Source organism: Sminthopsis crassicaudata, chromosome 6, assembly GCF_048593235.1.
Source record: "Sminthopsis crassicaudata isolate SCR6 chromosome 6, ASM4859323v1, whole genome shotgun sequence".
Taxonomy (NCBI): domain Eukaryota; kingdom Metazoa; phylum Chordata; class Mammalia; order Dasyuromorphia; family Dasyuridae; genus Sminthopsis; species Sminthopsis crassicaudata.
This window is the reverse complement of record NC_133622.1, coordinates 69,928,665-69,944,696: the sequence shown is the minus strand read 5'-3', so window position 1 is coordinate 69,944,696 and position 16,032 is coordinate 69,928,665. Positions and strand designations below refer to the sequence as shown.

General features: G+C 34.3%; 1 protein-coding gene and 1 long non-coding RNA gene across 10 annotated transcripts in view; one reads left to right on the top strand and one right to left on the bottom strand.

The window, feature by feature from the left end:
* Positions 1 to 1,238: 1,238 nt before the first annotated feature.
* Positions 1,239 to 16,032, bottom strand: part of IL15 (interleukin 15) — a 157,904-nt gene continuing 143,110 nt past the window's right edge. For 7 of the 8 annotated variants that reach the window (XM_074276390.1, XM_074276392.1, XM_074276391.1 and 4 more), the window contains 4 exons: positions 14,335 to 14,422; positions 14,034 to 14,078; positions 10,783 to 10,920; positions 8,690 to 9,281 (listed from right to left, as the gene is read on the bottom strand). In XM_074276390.1, the coding sequence (XP_074132491.1) occupies positions 9,171 to 9,281; positions 10,783 to 10,920; positions 14,034 to 14,078; positions 14,335 to 14,422 (382 nt within the window). In that variant the 3' untranslated portion in view covers positions 8,690 to 9,170. Of the gene's footprint in view, positions 6,210 to 8,689; positions 9,282 to 10,782; positions 10,921 to 14,033; positions 14,079 to 14,334; positions 14,423 to 16,032 lie in introns of those variants that run through there. The other variant, XR_012483630.1, reaches the window with a different exon arrangement.
* LOC141547812 (uncharacterized) overlaps positions 12,053 to 16,032 on the top strand; it is a 29,317-nt gene continuing 25,337 nt past the window's right edge. For both annotated transcript variants that reach the window (XR_012483631.1, XR_012483632.1), the window contains exon 1: positions 12,053 to 12,219. This is a non-coding gene — a long non-coding RNA (uncharacterized LOC141547812). The remainder of the gene's footprint in view (positions 12,220 to 16,032) is intronic.

The following is a 16,032-nucleotide window of genomic DNA, read 5'->3' as shown; positions in this document are numbered from 1 at the left end:
AATCTGACCCCAACTTATTTTTCTATACTTAGAAAATATATTATTATACATTATTATTATATTAGAAAAATATATTATTATACTTTCCTCCCCTTCTTTTGCACTAGCATATGAACTAGGATTGATAATTTTTTTTTCATCAACCTGCCTTTGCACAAGTTGCTTCCTATGTATCTAATATTCTCCCTCCTTATCTCTATCTCAGATCAGAACTCAGATCAAGCAAAACCTTTTAATGAAGCCTTACTTGACTATCTGCAGCTGTGAGCGCCCTCCACCACAACTTACTGGTATTCATTTTTTTTACATAATTTGTATGTGCTCATATTTTTTATTCTCCCCTGAGAAAATGTAAATTTATTGAGGTAAAGGGTTGTTGTTTTTTTTTTTTCTTTTTGACACTCAAGTGAATACTTTACATTAGCTAAGACAGAGAAACAGAATATTGATTATTTTGGTTTTTTAATATTTTAATAATAGCTTTTTATTTTCAAAATACACACAGATAGTTTTCAACATTTACTCTTGCAAAACCTTGTGTTCCAAATTTTTCTCCCTCCTTCTCTCTTCCCCTAGATAGCAAATAATCCAATATAGGTTAATATATGTAATTCTTTTAAACATATTTCCATATCTATGATGCTGCACAAGAAAAATCAGATTAAAAAAAGGGGAAATATGAAAAAGAAGGAAAAAAAGCAAAAAACAATGAAAAAGGTGAAAATATTATGTTGTGATCCACATTCAGTTCCTGTAGTTCTCTTTCTGGGTGCAAATGGCCCTCTCCATCACAAGTCTATTAGAATCACCTCATTGTTGAAAAGAGCCACGTCCATCACAGTTGATCATTTATTGTTGCCATGTACAATTTTCTCTTTGTTCTACTCCTTTCACTTAACATCAGCTCATGTAAATCTCTTCAGGCCTTTCAGAAATCATCCTGCTAATCACTTCTTATAGAACGATAATATTCCATAACATTCATATACCACAACTTATTCAGCCATTCTTCTTCTCTTTAATCCTAGGCACCATCCTAGATAAAATACTTTATACTTCTTGCCTGGATAATTACAATGGTCTACTAAAAGTTTTCCCTACTTCAAATCTCTCTCCCCTCCAATCCATGCTCCATAGAGTTTTCTCTTCTGACATGTCACTATCCTACTCAATAACTTCTAAATGCCACTACAAAAAGGGTTGCTACAAACTTTTTTGTACATATGGGTCCCCTTCCCTTTTTATGATCTTTTTTGAGATACAGACCAGTAGAGACACTGCTGATTTAAAATATATGCACAGTTTGATATCTCTGTGGGCGTAGTTTCAAATTGCTCTGCAGAATGATTGGATCAGTTCACAACTCCACCAACAATGCATTAGTATCCCAGTTTTCCCACATCTCTTCAACATTTATCATTATCTTTTCCTGTTATCTTATCCAATCTGAGGGTACCTCATAGTTGTCTTGATTTACATTTCTCTAACCAACAGTGATTTAGAGCTTTTTTTCATATGACTAAAAATGCTTCAGTTTCTTCATCCGAAAATTGTTCATATCTTTGGACCATTTATCAATTGGAGAATGACTAATATCCTTATAAATTTGAGTCAATTTTCTATACATTTTAGAAATAAATCTTTTATCAGAGCCTTTGGATGTTAATTTTTCCCCAGTTTTCTGTTTCCCTTCTAATCTTGGGTGCATTGGTTTTGTTTGTACAAAACCTTTTTAATTTAATATAATCAAAATTGTCCATTTTGCATTTCATGTTTTCTAGTTTTTTGGCCATAAAACCCTTCCTTCTTTACAGATCTGAGAGACAGACTATCCTTTGTTCTCCTAATTTGCTTATAATATCACTATGTATAAATCATGAACCCATTTCAACCTTTTCTTGGTATAAGATGTTAGGTGTTGATCAGTCAATACTTTCTGATATACTATTTTCTAATTTTCCCAGAAATTTTTGTCAAGTAGTGAGTTTTTTTTACCAGAAGCAGGTGTCTTTGGGTTTATCAAACATTCGATTAATATAATCACTAATTATTATGTTTTGTATACCTAACCTAACCTATTCCACTGATCAACTACTTTATTTCTTAGCCAAAACCAAAAATGGTTTTAATGACCATTGTTTTATAATATAATTTTAAGTCTGGTACTGCTAGGCAACCTTTGTTTGCATTTTTTAAAGTTCCTTGAAATTTGTGATCTTTTTTTCTTCCAGATGAATTTTGTACTATTTTCCCCTATCTCTGTAATTTCATGGCAGTTTAATTGGTATGGCACTGAATATATACATTCCATCAAGTGCTCAGCTATGATGACCCTGCCCTGCCCATCCAAATGTGCCCTTTTCTAGACAAAGCATCTCCCATTCTCTTCAGAGCCTTACCCACAGAGCTTGTTGAGTCATTGATGGATTAATTCAATCAATCTTTCTATTGCATCTTCTCTCGTATACTCATCATCAAAACACCTCCACTTTAGACATATTCTATTTTGTTAACATATCTCCTGAAACACGATGCCCAGGAATATGCACAACACTCTCAATGTAGTCTGAGCACTTCAGAATATAATAGAACTATTATTCACCTCCCTCCTGGCTATACATAGTTTTAAAGCACATTAACCTGCTTAGCTGCCAAATCCAATGTCTGACTCATCATAAGCTTGTGGGCAAATAATGGTTTCATTTTTGTTATTGTTAAAAGTTGATTAACTGAGCCATGGCTCTGCTATTCTACATAGTTTGGGTTTCTGAAACTATGATAATGATCTGATTATCAGATTGCCTTAACTATTTCAAATTAATTATAACTCTCTACTCTTCTTCCAAGGATTCTAATAATTTTACATATCCTCAATATATTATATAAACTACATAAGTTTCAAAACTTACCATTTTCTCCAATTGTATTTTTAAAAGGAAACTTGTATTTCTTTAAGGCTTTGAGATTTACAAAGTATTACTGATACATTAGTTTATTTGAGAGTCAAAATAACTCAGGTAGGATCTATGATAGTATTAACTCAGTTTTGCAGGATGATCAATACTTGTGGAAGTGTCTAAAATCTTAGATCTTTGGAAGAACTGAAGATAGGGTTAACAAATAGATACTGACATCACCTCACCACACACCAATCCAAAACATGTTTCATATACCTGGACTGAACCCTGGATCCAGTGTTAGAAAAAGCCTAGCTTTTAATCCACTGCTGTTAGTGAATACTTGTGTGACTTTGTGCAAGTAATTTCATGTTTCTTGATCTGTTTTGCCATCTGCAAAATGGGAGGGCTGGATAAAAAGATTTTTTAAGGTCCCTTCCAGATTAGATTCCATGAAGATTGTTAATTTAAAGAAAGGGGCATCTAGAGTGCCAAACCCAAATTCAGGAATCCCAGAATTCAATGTGATCTGTTACTAGCTGTATACTCCTGGGCAAGTCATTTAATAGCTATTTGACTAAGTTTTCTTATCTGTAAAATGAGAAAATAATAGCAGCTTCCTCCGAGGGTTGTCATAAAGATCAAATGAGACAATTTTATTGGAGTGTTTTTAATACAGCACCCGTCACATAGTTGGTACTTAGCAAATGCTTGTTGCTATCCTTCCTTTCACCCTCTTTAATAGAATTTCTCTGTTGGTAACTTTCTCTTTCTTCCTTTTATGAATTCAATTTTGTTTTAATTTTCAAATTCTCTCCTCATTCCTCGCCCCCACTCAATGAAAAAGCAAGAAAAACCAAAAAAAATATGGATGATCAAGCAAAATTAATTATCTCATTAGCTACGTTAAAAAATGCTTCAGTCTACTGTCTAAATCCATCACCTTCTATATCTGGAATGGAGAGCATGTTTGAGTGCTTTGGAATTTTGCTTTTGGTCATTTTTTCATCAGAGTTCCAAAACCTTTTAAAGTTACTTATCTTTAAAAATACCATTGTTACAGTATAAATTGTTCACTTCACTTTGTTTAGCTAGGTTTCTCTGAAATCATTCACTTCATTTCTTTTTTTTTTTTTTTTAATATATTTATTTTTAACATTTTTTTTTACATTTTGAATTCAAAATTCTTTCCCTTCTTCCTGTTCCTCCACTACATTGAGAAAATAAGCAATATATGATATTAATTATGTACAAAAGGTCATGTGAAACGTTGATATTAGCCATATTTTTATTAAAAAAATAATAAAGAAAGTAAAAAAGCACGTTACCCAGAGTTCATCAGTTTTCTCTCTGGAGGTGAAGAACACTTTTTATCGTGGATCCTTTGGAATCGTCTTGGATCACTATATTGGTCAGAGTGGCTAAGTCTTTGGCAAATGACCATCATTATAATACTATTGTTACTGTGTACAGTGCTCTGGTTCTGCTCAGTTCATATAAGTCTTCACAGGTTTTTCTGAAACCATCCTGCTCATTTCTGATGGCAAGATAATATCCCATAATATCCATATATAATAACTTTTTTAGCCATTCCCTAAGTATGGCATCCTTTACTTTTCAGTTCTCTGATACCACAAAAGTGCTGCTATAAATATTTTTCTACATATAGGCTCTTCTCATTTTTCTTTGATCTCTTTGGGGTATAGACCTGGTAGCATTGTCATAAAGTCAAAGAGTATATACAGTTTAATAACTTTTGGATTATAGGAAATTAGGTGGTTCACCAGCTAGAGTTCTGGGCCTAAAGTCAGGAAGACAGGAATTTAAACCTGGCCCCTTTACTACCAGTCTGACTCTAAATCTCCTTTTTGCTTCAGTTTCCTATTCTGTAAAATGGGAGTAATAATAACTCCTATCTCTCAGGGTTTTTGTGAGGATCAAATGCAACAATACAATAGATACTGTACAAATGTTAAACTTTATATAATTATTAATAATAGTTCTAAGTTGCTTTCCCAAATGCCTGGAACAATTCACACCTCTGCCAATAGTGCATTAATATTCTTGTTTTTCCAACAGCTCCTCCAACATTTGTCATTTTCCTTATTTGTCAGTTTAGCTAATCTAATGAGCATGAGGTAATACCTTAGAATTATTTAGATTTGTCTTTCTCTAATTATTAGTGATTTAGAGCATTTTTCATGTGGCTCTGGATAGCTTAGATTTCTTCTTCTAAAAACTGCCTATTCATGATCATTAAATACTAAGATGATTTTATAATTCCTTGCAATATTTTTTAAATACATGAAGCACTCAGATATTATTGCATAACTCATTTAATCTCTTACATATTCTTTTCTCATTGATTAAAAAAAAAAAGAAGTCCTTACCCTGCAGGACTCTTTTAAGAATCAAATGGGATAATGTATATAAAGTGCTTTGCAAACTTTAAAGTACTCTACAAATGCTAGCTGTTATTGTTATTGCTAACAATAATTTTTCTTGTTCAGTTATTTTAGTCATCTATGACTTTTCATAACCCATTTGAGGTTTTTTGGCAAAGATATAGGAGTGATTTGGCATTTCCTTCTCCATCTTGTTTGACAGATGAGGAAACTGAGGAAAGCAGGGTTAAGTGACTTGCCCAGAGTCACACTGCCATTAAGTGTCTGAGTCCAGATTGGAATCAGAGTTGACACTTTATCTAATGGCTACAACAACAATAATAAAATCACTGGGCTCATTAATTTTATACTGATTATGCTAGTAATTACCAGAGCCCCTCCCCTCTGAAATGGCCCTTTCTTCTTATCAGTATCCAGAGATAAGATTTTTTCCCATGAGAACTTTCATCACTATTGCTTTGGTACAGAGTCTAATCAGTATTAATAGTTGATCCTACTGTCTTATATCCATTCGGTCCACTCTCTTTTCAAAGACCAGGGACATAGAGATTAATGTTTTATTTATAGCCTCTGTAAAATGACTTCAACTTTTCAGGGGAAAGGTGAGATAGAAACCAAATGTATTTTTCTGAGATGATGCTAATGATAACTGACATTTATATGGTGCTTTACGGTTTGCAAAGTACTTTGCATACATTGCCTTTTATTATCTCCATTTTAAAGATATGAAAATTTAGGGCTCATAGTAGTCATGACTCACCTGTGGTCATACAGATGGTAAGGATGAGATGGGAACTAAGGACTTCCTGACTCCAGGATCTTGTCCATCACAACACAGTGTATCTTGAGAAGGGCAGATGGCAAGACTTGTCCAAATGGGTATTTCTGTGTGTACATAGATGGAACTCTGCACCCAAGAATTTTTTGGAGAGAGAACTCGTAACTAAATCATTGTCGTTTTAAAAAGAGAATTGAATAAGATACAAATTTATGCTTCATATTTACTCAATTGAGCTTAAATGTTTAACATCAAGAGGTAGTACAATATAAAAAGGACATTGATTGGACTTAAAGACCAAGGTTCAAATCCACCCTCTATTCACTTAAGATCATAAACCTAGAATTAAGAGGGCCTTCCGGCGGGCATCTATCCCAGGGCTTTCCCTTGTGATTCTTTTACATCCATGAAATTTTTATGTGAGCTTGAGAATATAGATATATAAAAATAGGTATACAAATCAAACATTTACTGATAAAAAATCATAATCTTACAATCCCCACATTCAGTTATGAGACCCCTAATGAGGGTGCAACCCACAGTTTAAAAAAAATGGGACTTATCCAGACCTCTCAACTCCTCTGTTTTCCAGCTACTTATTCTATAGCTGAAGAAACTGAGCAACTGGGCAAATCACATGATTTACTCAAAATCTGAGAAGTTATATCAGAAGTAATATTTGATTTCAGATCCTCTGATGTCTGAACAGCTCCATGTCTGTGTGAGTTGGGGTAAGTCCTTTGACATAGTTTCAAGGGGATTGATTAGCTCAGTGAACTTTTCTCTCAGCTCTAAATTTATGATCCTATGAAGTATGAAAATTCCTTATATAAAATATTATTTACATATGTGCAAATACAAACATATATATATATATATACACATTGTGTAGAAATAAGATATACTTGATGAAATCAAAAATCCTGGTTTCTCAACTCTGACACTTACTACCTATATAATAACAGGCTGTTTCATGGAGTACTAGAGTTTCCTGGAGATTGAAAGTAGTCAGTGGTCAAAGACATGAGCAGGAGCTAACTTTCTGACAATCTGGCCCTTCACATTTGGGCATAAACTCAACACATGAACAATCCAAGTTTTCCCAGCAAGATCATGTCCAGTTTTCCCTAAGCTTATTTTCCCCTAGTGCTTATCTACTACCATCTATTACTGAGAGCATTGTAATCCTTCTTTCAGGCCATGATGATGACACTGAGAATACTTTGGAAATTAGACCTATTACTCATGAGTGACAGACATACTATCAAATTTATCTCACTGGTCCCAATTCTCTAAAATACACACTGAAGACCGTTATAAACTCAGGGCAGTGAGCCTGTTGTAGGTAGGAGATTATTCTGGAGAGGGGAGAGAAAGCAAACATTGTGTGTGTCTGTATAAGGCATAAAAGTAAGATCCATTCAGGTTCCATTAAAATAAAAATCTATACATCCCTGAGAACCTGTGTCCTAAGTGTACTGACATTTTTCTATTAACTATTAAAGGTTGTAGAGTAGAAATAAATCAAAATATGTTATTTAAGACAACAACCTGAGAGTTATGCTCTATATACATTGAACAAGTAAAAAGAAAAACAAATACTCCAATCAGTGATTTTCTTCCAAGAATCATAGATTTAGGGCTGAAAAGGATCTCAAAGGCCATCTAATCCGCCGCTCTCATTGGACAGATGAGGAAATTGAATTCAGCCAGAGAGGTCACATTTGAAGTCTTGTCCTCTGACTCCAAAGCCAGTGCTCATTTTCCTGTGTAAATAGTCCCACTGCCTTTTTCACTGATTTTGCTTTGTCTTTGCTCTTTTTCCCAAACTAGGACGTCAGGTGAAAGACTCTCTCTCTCTCTTTCTCCTACTGTCCAGCTCTTTACAAACTTACAGGTCATGCATCATTTACAAACATGCAGCAATGAGTGTGGTAAAACCATCTTGCCCCATCATAGTAGGACATTGTTAAGGACGGAGGTTAGTAATATAGTTAGCATTTATATAGCACCTATTGTATGCCTAGCACCATGCTAAGTGCCAAATATCTTCACAACAATCTTGGGAGGTAGGTACTATTGTTGTACCCACTTTATAGTTCGGGAAACAAGTTACATCACCTGTAAGACAGTTTTATGAATTCTTCATTGTCATCAATAGATGGCAAAAAAAAATGATAAAGCACCCCATTAATCTTGACTTGACCTTTGTTTTTCAAAAATCATTTTGTATTTGAACTAAATAGATTCAAAATCTAAGTTTTCTTCTCAGTGAATCATGGATTTACATATGGGTTGGACCTTTGAAAGCAGTCACTTCTGGCTTTTTCTTAGTTCTATGACTTGGCAAATCATTGAACTTCTGTCTGTCTCAGTTTGCTCATTTGTCAAATGGGGATAATAATAGCATCAACCTCCCAGGGTAAAATGAAATAATATTTTTGTAAGTCGCTTAGACCTTAAAGCTCTGTATAAAGACTAGTGATTGTTATCTTGTCCAACATCTTCCTTTTACAATTAAGGAAATGGCCCAGAAAAATTAGGGGACTTGCCCCAGAAGGACAAGGTATTCTAGAAGCAGAATTTAACTCATGCCCTTTCCCTCTAAATCCAGTACTCTTCTCACTATCTTATTTCATTTCTTTTCTTTTGGAGGCAATCAGGGTTAAGTGACTTGTCCAAGGTCACACGCTTGACTCCAGGGCCAGTACTCTCTATTGTACCATCGAAATGTCCCAATTTCATTGCTTTCAAAAGGTCTTTTCCAGATGCATCTGTTCTTTAAATATGAGGCCCAATTCAGGGCACAACAGCCTTGTTTTCCCATCCCATGTCATTTAGGATGAAAGCTAAAACTCACAATAGGACAATGTAGAGCTTCAATAATAAATTTAAAACAAAGTTAAAAGAGATCACAAGACAATTGGTTCATTTTTTGTCTTTGTTCTGCAACATGAATTAATTCCATAGTCTTGATCATTATCTTTGATAAAATGGTAAATTCCAGTGACTTGAGGACATGAATCCCTGGTCCAAGAGTCCAAGCAGAAAGTTTTCACCAACAGGAGTGCTGAAAGGCAGCAAATGATATTAAGACGTGCCAATAAATAACTGGACTATGCGTATGAAGCTCTGTAAAAATTCTTCAACATTTTTTTCCTCTAGTTCCTCACATTCTTTGCATCCTGATTCTTTGATGTTCTGCCAAAGGGGAAGACAAAAAAAAACAGATTTTAGCAAGGTTCTTAGCTAAGAACCTAAGAAAGCCCATGAATTTTCTGGGTAGAGCTTTCAGAAAATGTGAGGAGAGTTTATCTTTCCTTTACTATTGAAAAAGTTGCAACAACAACAGCAAAAACATTACATTTGTCCACAAGTTTATCCCCTGAAACTATCATTCTCAAACAAAAAGTTCTTTATTGATTAATTGTAAAATCTGAAATTGTTTCTGTTATATGTGAATAAATCTAGTTTCAACCTTAAGAACTTTACACTGTTTTTCTATGCTGATTCAAAACAAATTTGAAACAAAACCCAAAAACTGCTTATTCTTTGCTAGGCACTATTTAGGCAGCTGAGACCCCCCAAAAAAAACAACCACCACCACCACCACCACAACAACAATAACAACAAAAAACAAACAAACAAACAAGAACAAATACAGTCTACCATCAAAAAAACTACTAAGTTAATGGAAGCCATTAAAAATAGAATTTATTTTCTGGAAGACTGTGCATTTTAGAGACCTTTATTTCTTTAAAATACAAAGGACCTTTCCTGATCCATCCCCAAATTGCTCTTTGGTAAACCTTTCCTCCTCTTCATATACTTATTTTAACTCTTAGATACTTTAGATTTATCTATGTACTTGTTATATATTATCCTAGTCAGAAAGTAAGTTCCTTAAGGGTAGGGCCTGTTTGCTTTTTGTCTTTGTCAACACAGAGCAAAATATTTATTGTTATATTCATTTTGAAGCTCTTTAGGTTTCAGTTTCCTTATCTATAAAATGAAGGTGTTGGACTGAATGATCTCTGAAGGTACATCCAATTCTATAATTCCATGAATTATTTTAGAGCAAAGAACAAATAGCAACAAGTTTATTAATTATTCTAGTATGGAGATACCTTGAGTTTAGCTCATATCTCACTCTTTGTATCTACACTACATGGTGAGACACATACTAAGTTTCATAAAGGCTGTTTGATTAATGGCCCAATTTTATTTTCCCCTTATTTTTTTCCTTAAAATCAAATGAGTTTTATCTAAAAGGTGAATGTAACATATAATATGTGTTTAAATGATGTCTGGAAAGTCTCCATTCAATCTGTTTAAACACAACGAATATGATCTAGGAATTGTGTGTAAACTGGAATAGATTTCATTAAATCAGATTAAAATTAGTGATGTCTCCTTGCTGTAGCAACCTTCTTGAGCCTTTTATTCATTCCAGGAAAGTTCTTTATCACCAGATGTGAAATATGGCATCAGACTTTTTCAATTTTGTTTTTGGTTTTAGCTAATTTCCCCCCTAAATTCTTTATTATAAAAGGTTTTTTTTCTGAGAAGAACAAAAGAGTAGAAATAAAAGGAAAAAGGCAGATGATGTAAAAACAAAACATCAATAAATACCTACTAAAACTACAAACAAAAAAACAAAGCTACATCATAGTTTTATTTTACCAATACAGAGAAAGCTCACCCTGTTTGATGATAATTTGTCATTGACAAGGATGAAGATGTTTTCAACTGCTTGATTGAGCACAGTATCATTACATTCATAGGAAATCACATGTAGCTCCAAAAGAAAACACCTCATCATGGTGATTTTGCAACTTGGCTACAAACAAAATAGAAAAAATGCTGCTTTACAAGAATTCATTGCTTTTTTTTTTTTTTTTTTTTTTTTTTTTAGTAAATAATTTCACATTTTAAAATTCTTGATCAAAAACTCATTCTATCAAAACATTTCTTAAGGACAGATCATGTTCCAAGATGTTACATCTATGAATCAACTAACTTAGGAGTTTTTACTCTGGCAGAAAATGAAAAAAAAAAAAAAAAAAAAAAAAAAAAAAAAAAAAACAAACATATTCAGAAGAATCCACAATCTAGGACCGCCATGTGGTGGTGCATGGGAAACATTTTGGACTAGGACACCTTGGTTCAAGTTCTCCCCTAATTCATAGGCTCTAAAGTTGGAAGAAGTCATGAAGTCAAAACCCCTCTCATACACATGGAAACTCAGAGGCAACCTAAATCTCAATGGGAATCCCTTTCTACAGCTTTCTGCATGAAGACTTTTACATGAAGTTTTTCATCCCTAAATAGAGACTCTTTGTCTCTAAAAGCAGTTGTTGGATCTTTTATTTTGGACCACTCTAATCATTAGAAACTATTTCTTGTGTTCAGTGTGGGGAAAGGCTTAAAATGAATTAAAAATCCTGGGTTTGAGTCTTGGCTCAGCCATTCATTATCTGTCTGACCTGAGACAAGACACACCTATAATCATATAAAATCTGCTTATGCAACTTCCTAACTCAGTGATTTAAATCTGGAAGGGCCTACTATCTCTGCCATTTTACAGATGAAGGATATGAACCAAATATCTTTTTCCCTATAAGCAAAATGGGGAGTACCTCTTATCCACCTCTCAGAAGTATTGTAATGTTAGCAGTTCCTTGAAGAGTATTGACACACATCTGTAACTACTAATCCTTAAAAAGTGATTTTGCTTTTAGATGAGGAAAAACTGAAGTCTAGATAGAAATTGCTAGGAACCTATTCAGTGATCTGACTCATTCAAGGAAGAATGTCTAAACAAGCAAACTTCACTTCAACCAAACCCTTGAGACTTGCAAGAGCTACTAAAAATAAATTGCTAAGCTTGCTGGTGGTTAATTATTCATGTAGTCTGTGTGGAAAAAGTATAAAAGTGCAAAGCACATCAGACTCAGTCAGGGAGAAGAAGATGACCAACACTAGTCGAATAGTGCCCTAGTTGGCTGGGAGACTAACGCCACGATCCTGGCGTTGGCAAAGATCGACATTATCAAAAAGATTCTGATTAGGATACTATTGATGGGAAGCCCAGTTGTAAATTAACCCAAACCTTGTCTTCCACGGAGTAAAGTAAAAGGTAAGAGAGACTTGGTTTTTATATCCAGAAACATGGGAGAAACCAGATTGCCTCAGGTACTTTCAGTCCAATTAAGCAAGATCAAAATATTTCCTTTGGACATTTGAGAAAATTGATCAGTTTTATAGATTTGTTGCTTGGTTCATACAACTTATAATAGGCAGGATTTTGTATTTTATTTGTAAGAGAGGGAGATTCCATCTCATTAAGGCACACATTTGCTCAATTTTAGGAAAACAGAGAGTTCATGTGGGTATATAATGAAAGTGTGGTTGGGTGGGCTGTAGAATTCTGTGAAGGCTAAGTCATAGCAGATAATATAATTGGCCTGACTGTAATTTTTTTTTAAACAATGACTTCTATTTTTCTTTCTATAACAAAGAAAAAAAAATTTAAAAAGATGGAGTTGTCTTACTATGGCTTAATATGTGTTCTCCCTCTCCCTTTTTTGGTCTTCTCAGTTTCTTTCTGAGGAATATAGCACCATATAATAGATATAGAACTAGGTTGGAATCTGCTTCAAACACTAATTAGTTGTGTGACCAAGTGAAAGTCTTATTCCCCTCCCCTGTGTTTAACTTCCTGATTTGTAAAATGGGAGGAGGGGAAGGGGGTAGACTAGTTGACCTATAAGTTATACATATACATATATATATATATATATATATATATATATATATATATATATATATATGTGATGGTATCATCCTATGAATCTGAAACTCTGAGTCTCAGGTATCCACCTAAGACATTTTTATATGCATTGGTGGTTTATACGATATAATCAAAGATTCTCGGCACTGGCAAGTTTGTTTGGAGGGAGAAGATTTTTTGTTTACCTTGTCAGCATCCTATGAACAGGAGTCCATGGAGACTTTTTCACAATATTTTCATTTAAAATTAATTTAAAATTTAAAAATATACTGACTATAGAGGAACATGTTGAAGAATGAAATTTAAATTCTATAACTTCAGCTAAATGATAAGGGCTGGAAGAACAAAGTTCTCTTGGCTTCTCAGAAAAAGTAATTCCCATTCTTTAAGCCTGTTTCCTCTCATTTTATTCGGGGAAGTGGGTTCAGCATGAACCAGCCCTAGAGACAGATCCAGGAAGAACTAGACTAGCATATATTATAGAGGAAATATAGGTCCATAGGGGCAGTCACCTTATACCCTTGTGTACATTCAAGAGATGTACAAAAACCAATGTATATTAACTTTGTTTCCAAGCCAGCTCTGGGATGATAGTTTTCTGGAAGTGAGTAAGGAGAAAAGTCAGGGACTACAGTAGAAAATCAGGAGACAGATGTTCTATCCTGTTCCTAACATTAACTCACTAATATCACAATATCTTGAAGAATGAGAAATATGAATTGTATGATCTCTATTATAAAGTCACAAACTATCAGAATTGTAAGGAGAATGGGCAGAAGGAATCTGGTTGGGGTCAGAGTCATTTAACCTCTGCCAACATGCATTAAGGGGGACTCATTAGTTATCCCTCAATGTTGCCCATTCTAACTTTAGATATCTCCAATTATTAAAAAGTTTTGCCTAGCATATGCTTTTCTGCAATTTCACCTATTATTCCTGGTTCTGTTCTTTGGAGTCAAGCCGAGCAAAACTAGCCCCTCTTCCACATGACAGCTTTTAAATTCTTAAATACAGCTATCATGCTCTCCCCCAAATCTTCAGTTCTTTCATATGATCCTTCCAGGGTTTCTTGATTCTAAGAAAATTCCCTCTTCAGGTCTCTAGAAATAGAACACCACCATAATTATGGCACAAGCAAAAGAAATGGCAAATATACTCACATGGGCATTACTTTCAGTATACAGAGTCGTATCAATATTACGGTTCTAAAAGAAAATAAAATTATATATGTGAAAAATTGGAGGATGAAAACATCTAAAAATTTTTGAAATTAAACAAAGGATTTTTGAAACATGAAAAGAAAAGGGTTCCTGTATCATTCCCCTAGAACCTGTTTATGTATTTTCCACATTTGGGCTGTGTACTAGCTAATACCCAGACAAGTGGACTTCTAGTGACTTTCCAGTGTTGTACAGGTAAAGCCAGTTAGCCCCGGGAGGGGATAGGAAAATCAATACTTACTTTGATAATATCTGGAATCTGCTTCAATTCAACTATGACATCTTGCCAATGAGAAGCTTCAGTTTTAGGCAGATGGGCACTGATGCAGCTGAAACAAAAGCAAATTATGAGGCCTTTCTGCACCAGCATGCCTTTGGTATTAGTTAGTTACTAATAAGAAGAGAACATGGAATCAAAGGATCAAAGGCTTAGATGAAGTCACGTAGGCACTGATGAAGTCACAAGGAAGAATAACAAAATCAAATACATTGACAAGACTTTATACCAATGAAAAGCTAAAACCCATTTTGTTGTTGCTGTTAGTAACATCCATTTTCATAGGGCACTTCAGAAGCACAGTGGATAGAGTGCCAGGAGGCAGGAAGACTCATCTTTTTTCTGAATTCAAATCTGGCTCCAGACATTTAATTGTGTGACTCTGGGCAAGTCACTTAATCCTGCTTGTCTCAGTTTCCTCATCTGTAAAATGAGCTGGAGAAGGAGAAGGCAAATCACTTTGGTATCTGCCAAGAAAACCCCAAATGAAGAGTCGGATGTGGCTGAAAAATGACTGAACAAAAATAGACATCCAAGTAGTCATCTTAAAAATCATTTACTCTTAAGTTGAACATACTCCCTTAAATCATGAGCTCACTGTTAAATCTGCTTGACAAATCCATCTTGATCAAATCCATAGACCAGCAAGGTTGGTCTATTTTTAAAATCACCTATTTAGATTTAGTTATACCTGAGTTTAAATACTAAAACACAGTGAACAAATGATGCATTCATTCCACTTAAAATGTAGAAAGGCTCATCTTCCAAACTTGAAGGCCTAAAGGTTTTTAATGCAAGTCAACACCTGTGTGACCTTGATTAAGGTCAATTAATTTTTTTTCTGGGGTCTCAAGTGCTTCATCTGTAAAATAAGTGTGTTACAGAGAGAGGACTGTGGGAACAGAATGTGGATCATAACACAGCATTGTCACTCTTTTTGTTGTTCGCTTGTATTTTATTTTCTTTCTCATTTTTTCTTTTTGATTTGATTTTTCTTGTGCAAGATAATTATATAAATACATATGCATAAATTAGACTTAACATATATTTTTACCATATTTAACATATATTGGACTATTTGCCATCTAGGGGAAGGGGAAAGGGAAAATTGAAAAACAAGATTTTGCAAGAGTTAATGATGAAAAATTATCCATGCATACGTTTTGAAAATTTATAAACTTTAATGAAAATCTTTTAAAAAAAAGTGGTTGGTTAGATGGCCTCTGGGGTATCTTTTGGCTACAAATCTATGATAAAAAAGAAGCAGAAGTAACAGCTGATTTTAGGGAATTTTCTACAGAGAAATAGTGTAACCCAACCCTGTTCCACCTTGCCGGAAGGAATGGAATATGGCAGCTTATCACTTTTCTTTCTCTCTAAAATCTGACTCCATTGCCCTTCTGGTGATGTTTGTTACAGGGTAAAATGGGCTGTCATATTTTTAGATTAGGGAACATGTCACCCTAGGAAAATCCTCAGAGCAAAAAAAACAAAATAAGAAATACGTTTGGAAGCAACAAAAGGAAGGGGGAAAATCAGTTAGTAATCTGCAGAGACAAATGAGTATATAGCTATGAATAAAACAATTAACCTTTCTTTGTATCCTCATTGATATAGGGAATTCCTAATGAGGAGACTCCCTCTAACAAATCCTCTATCATT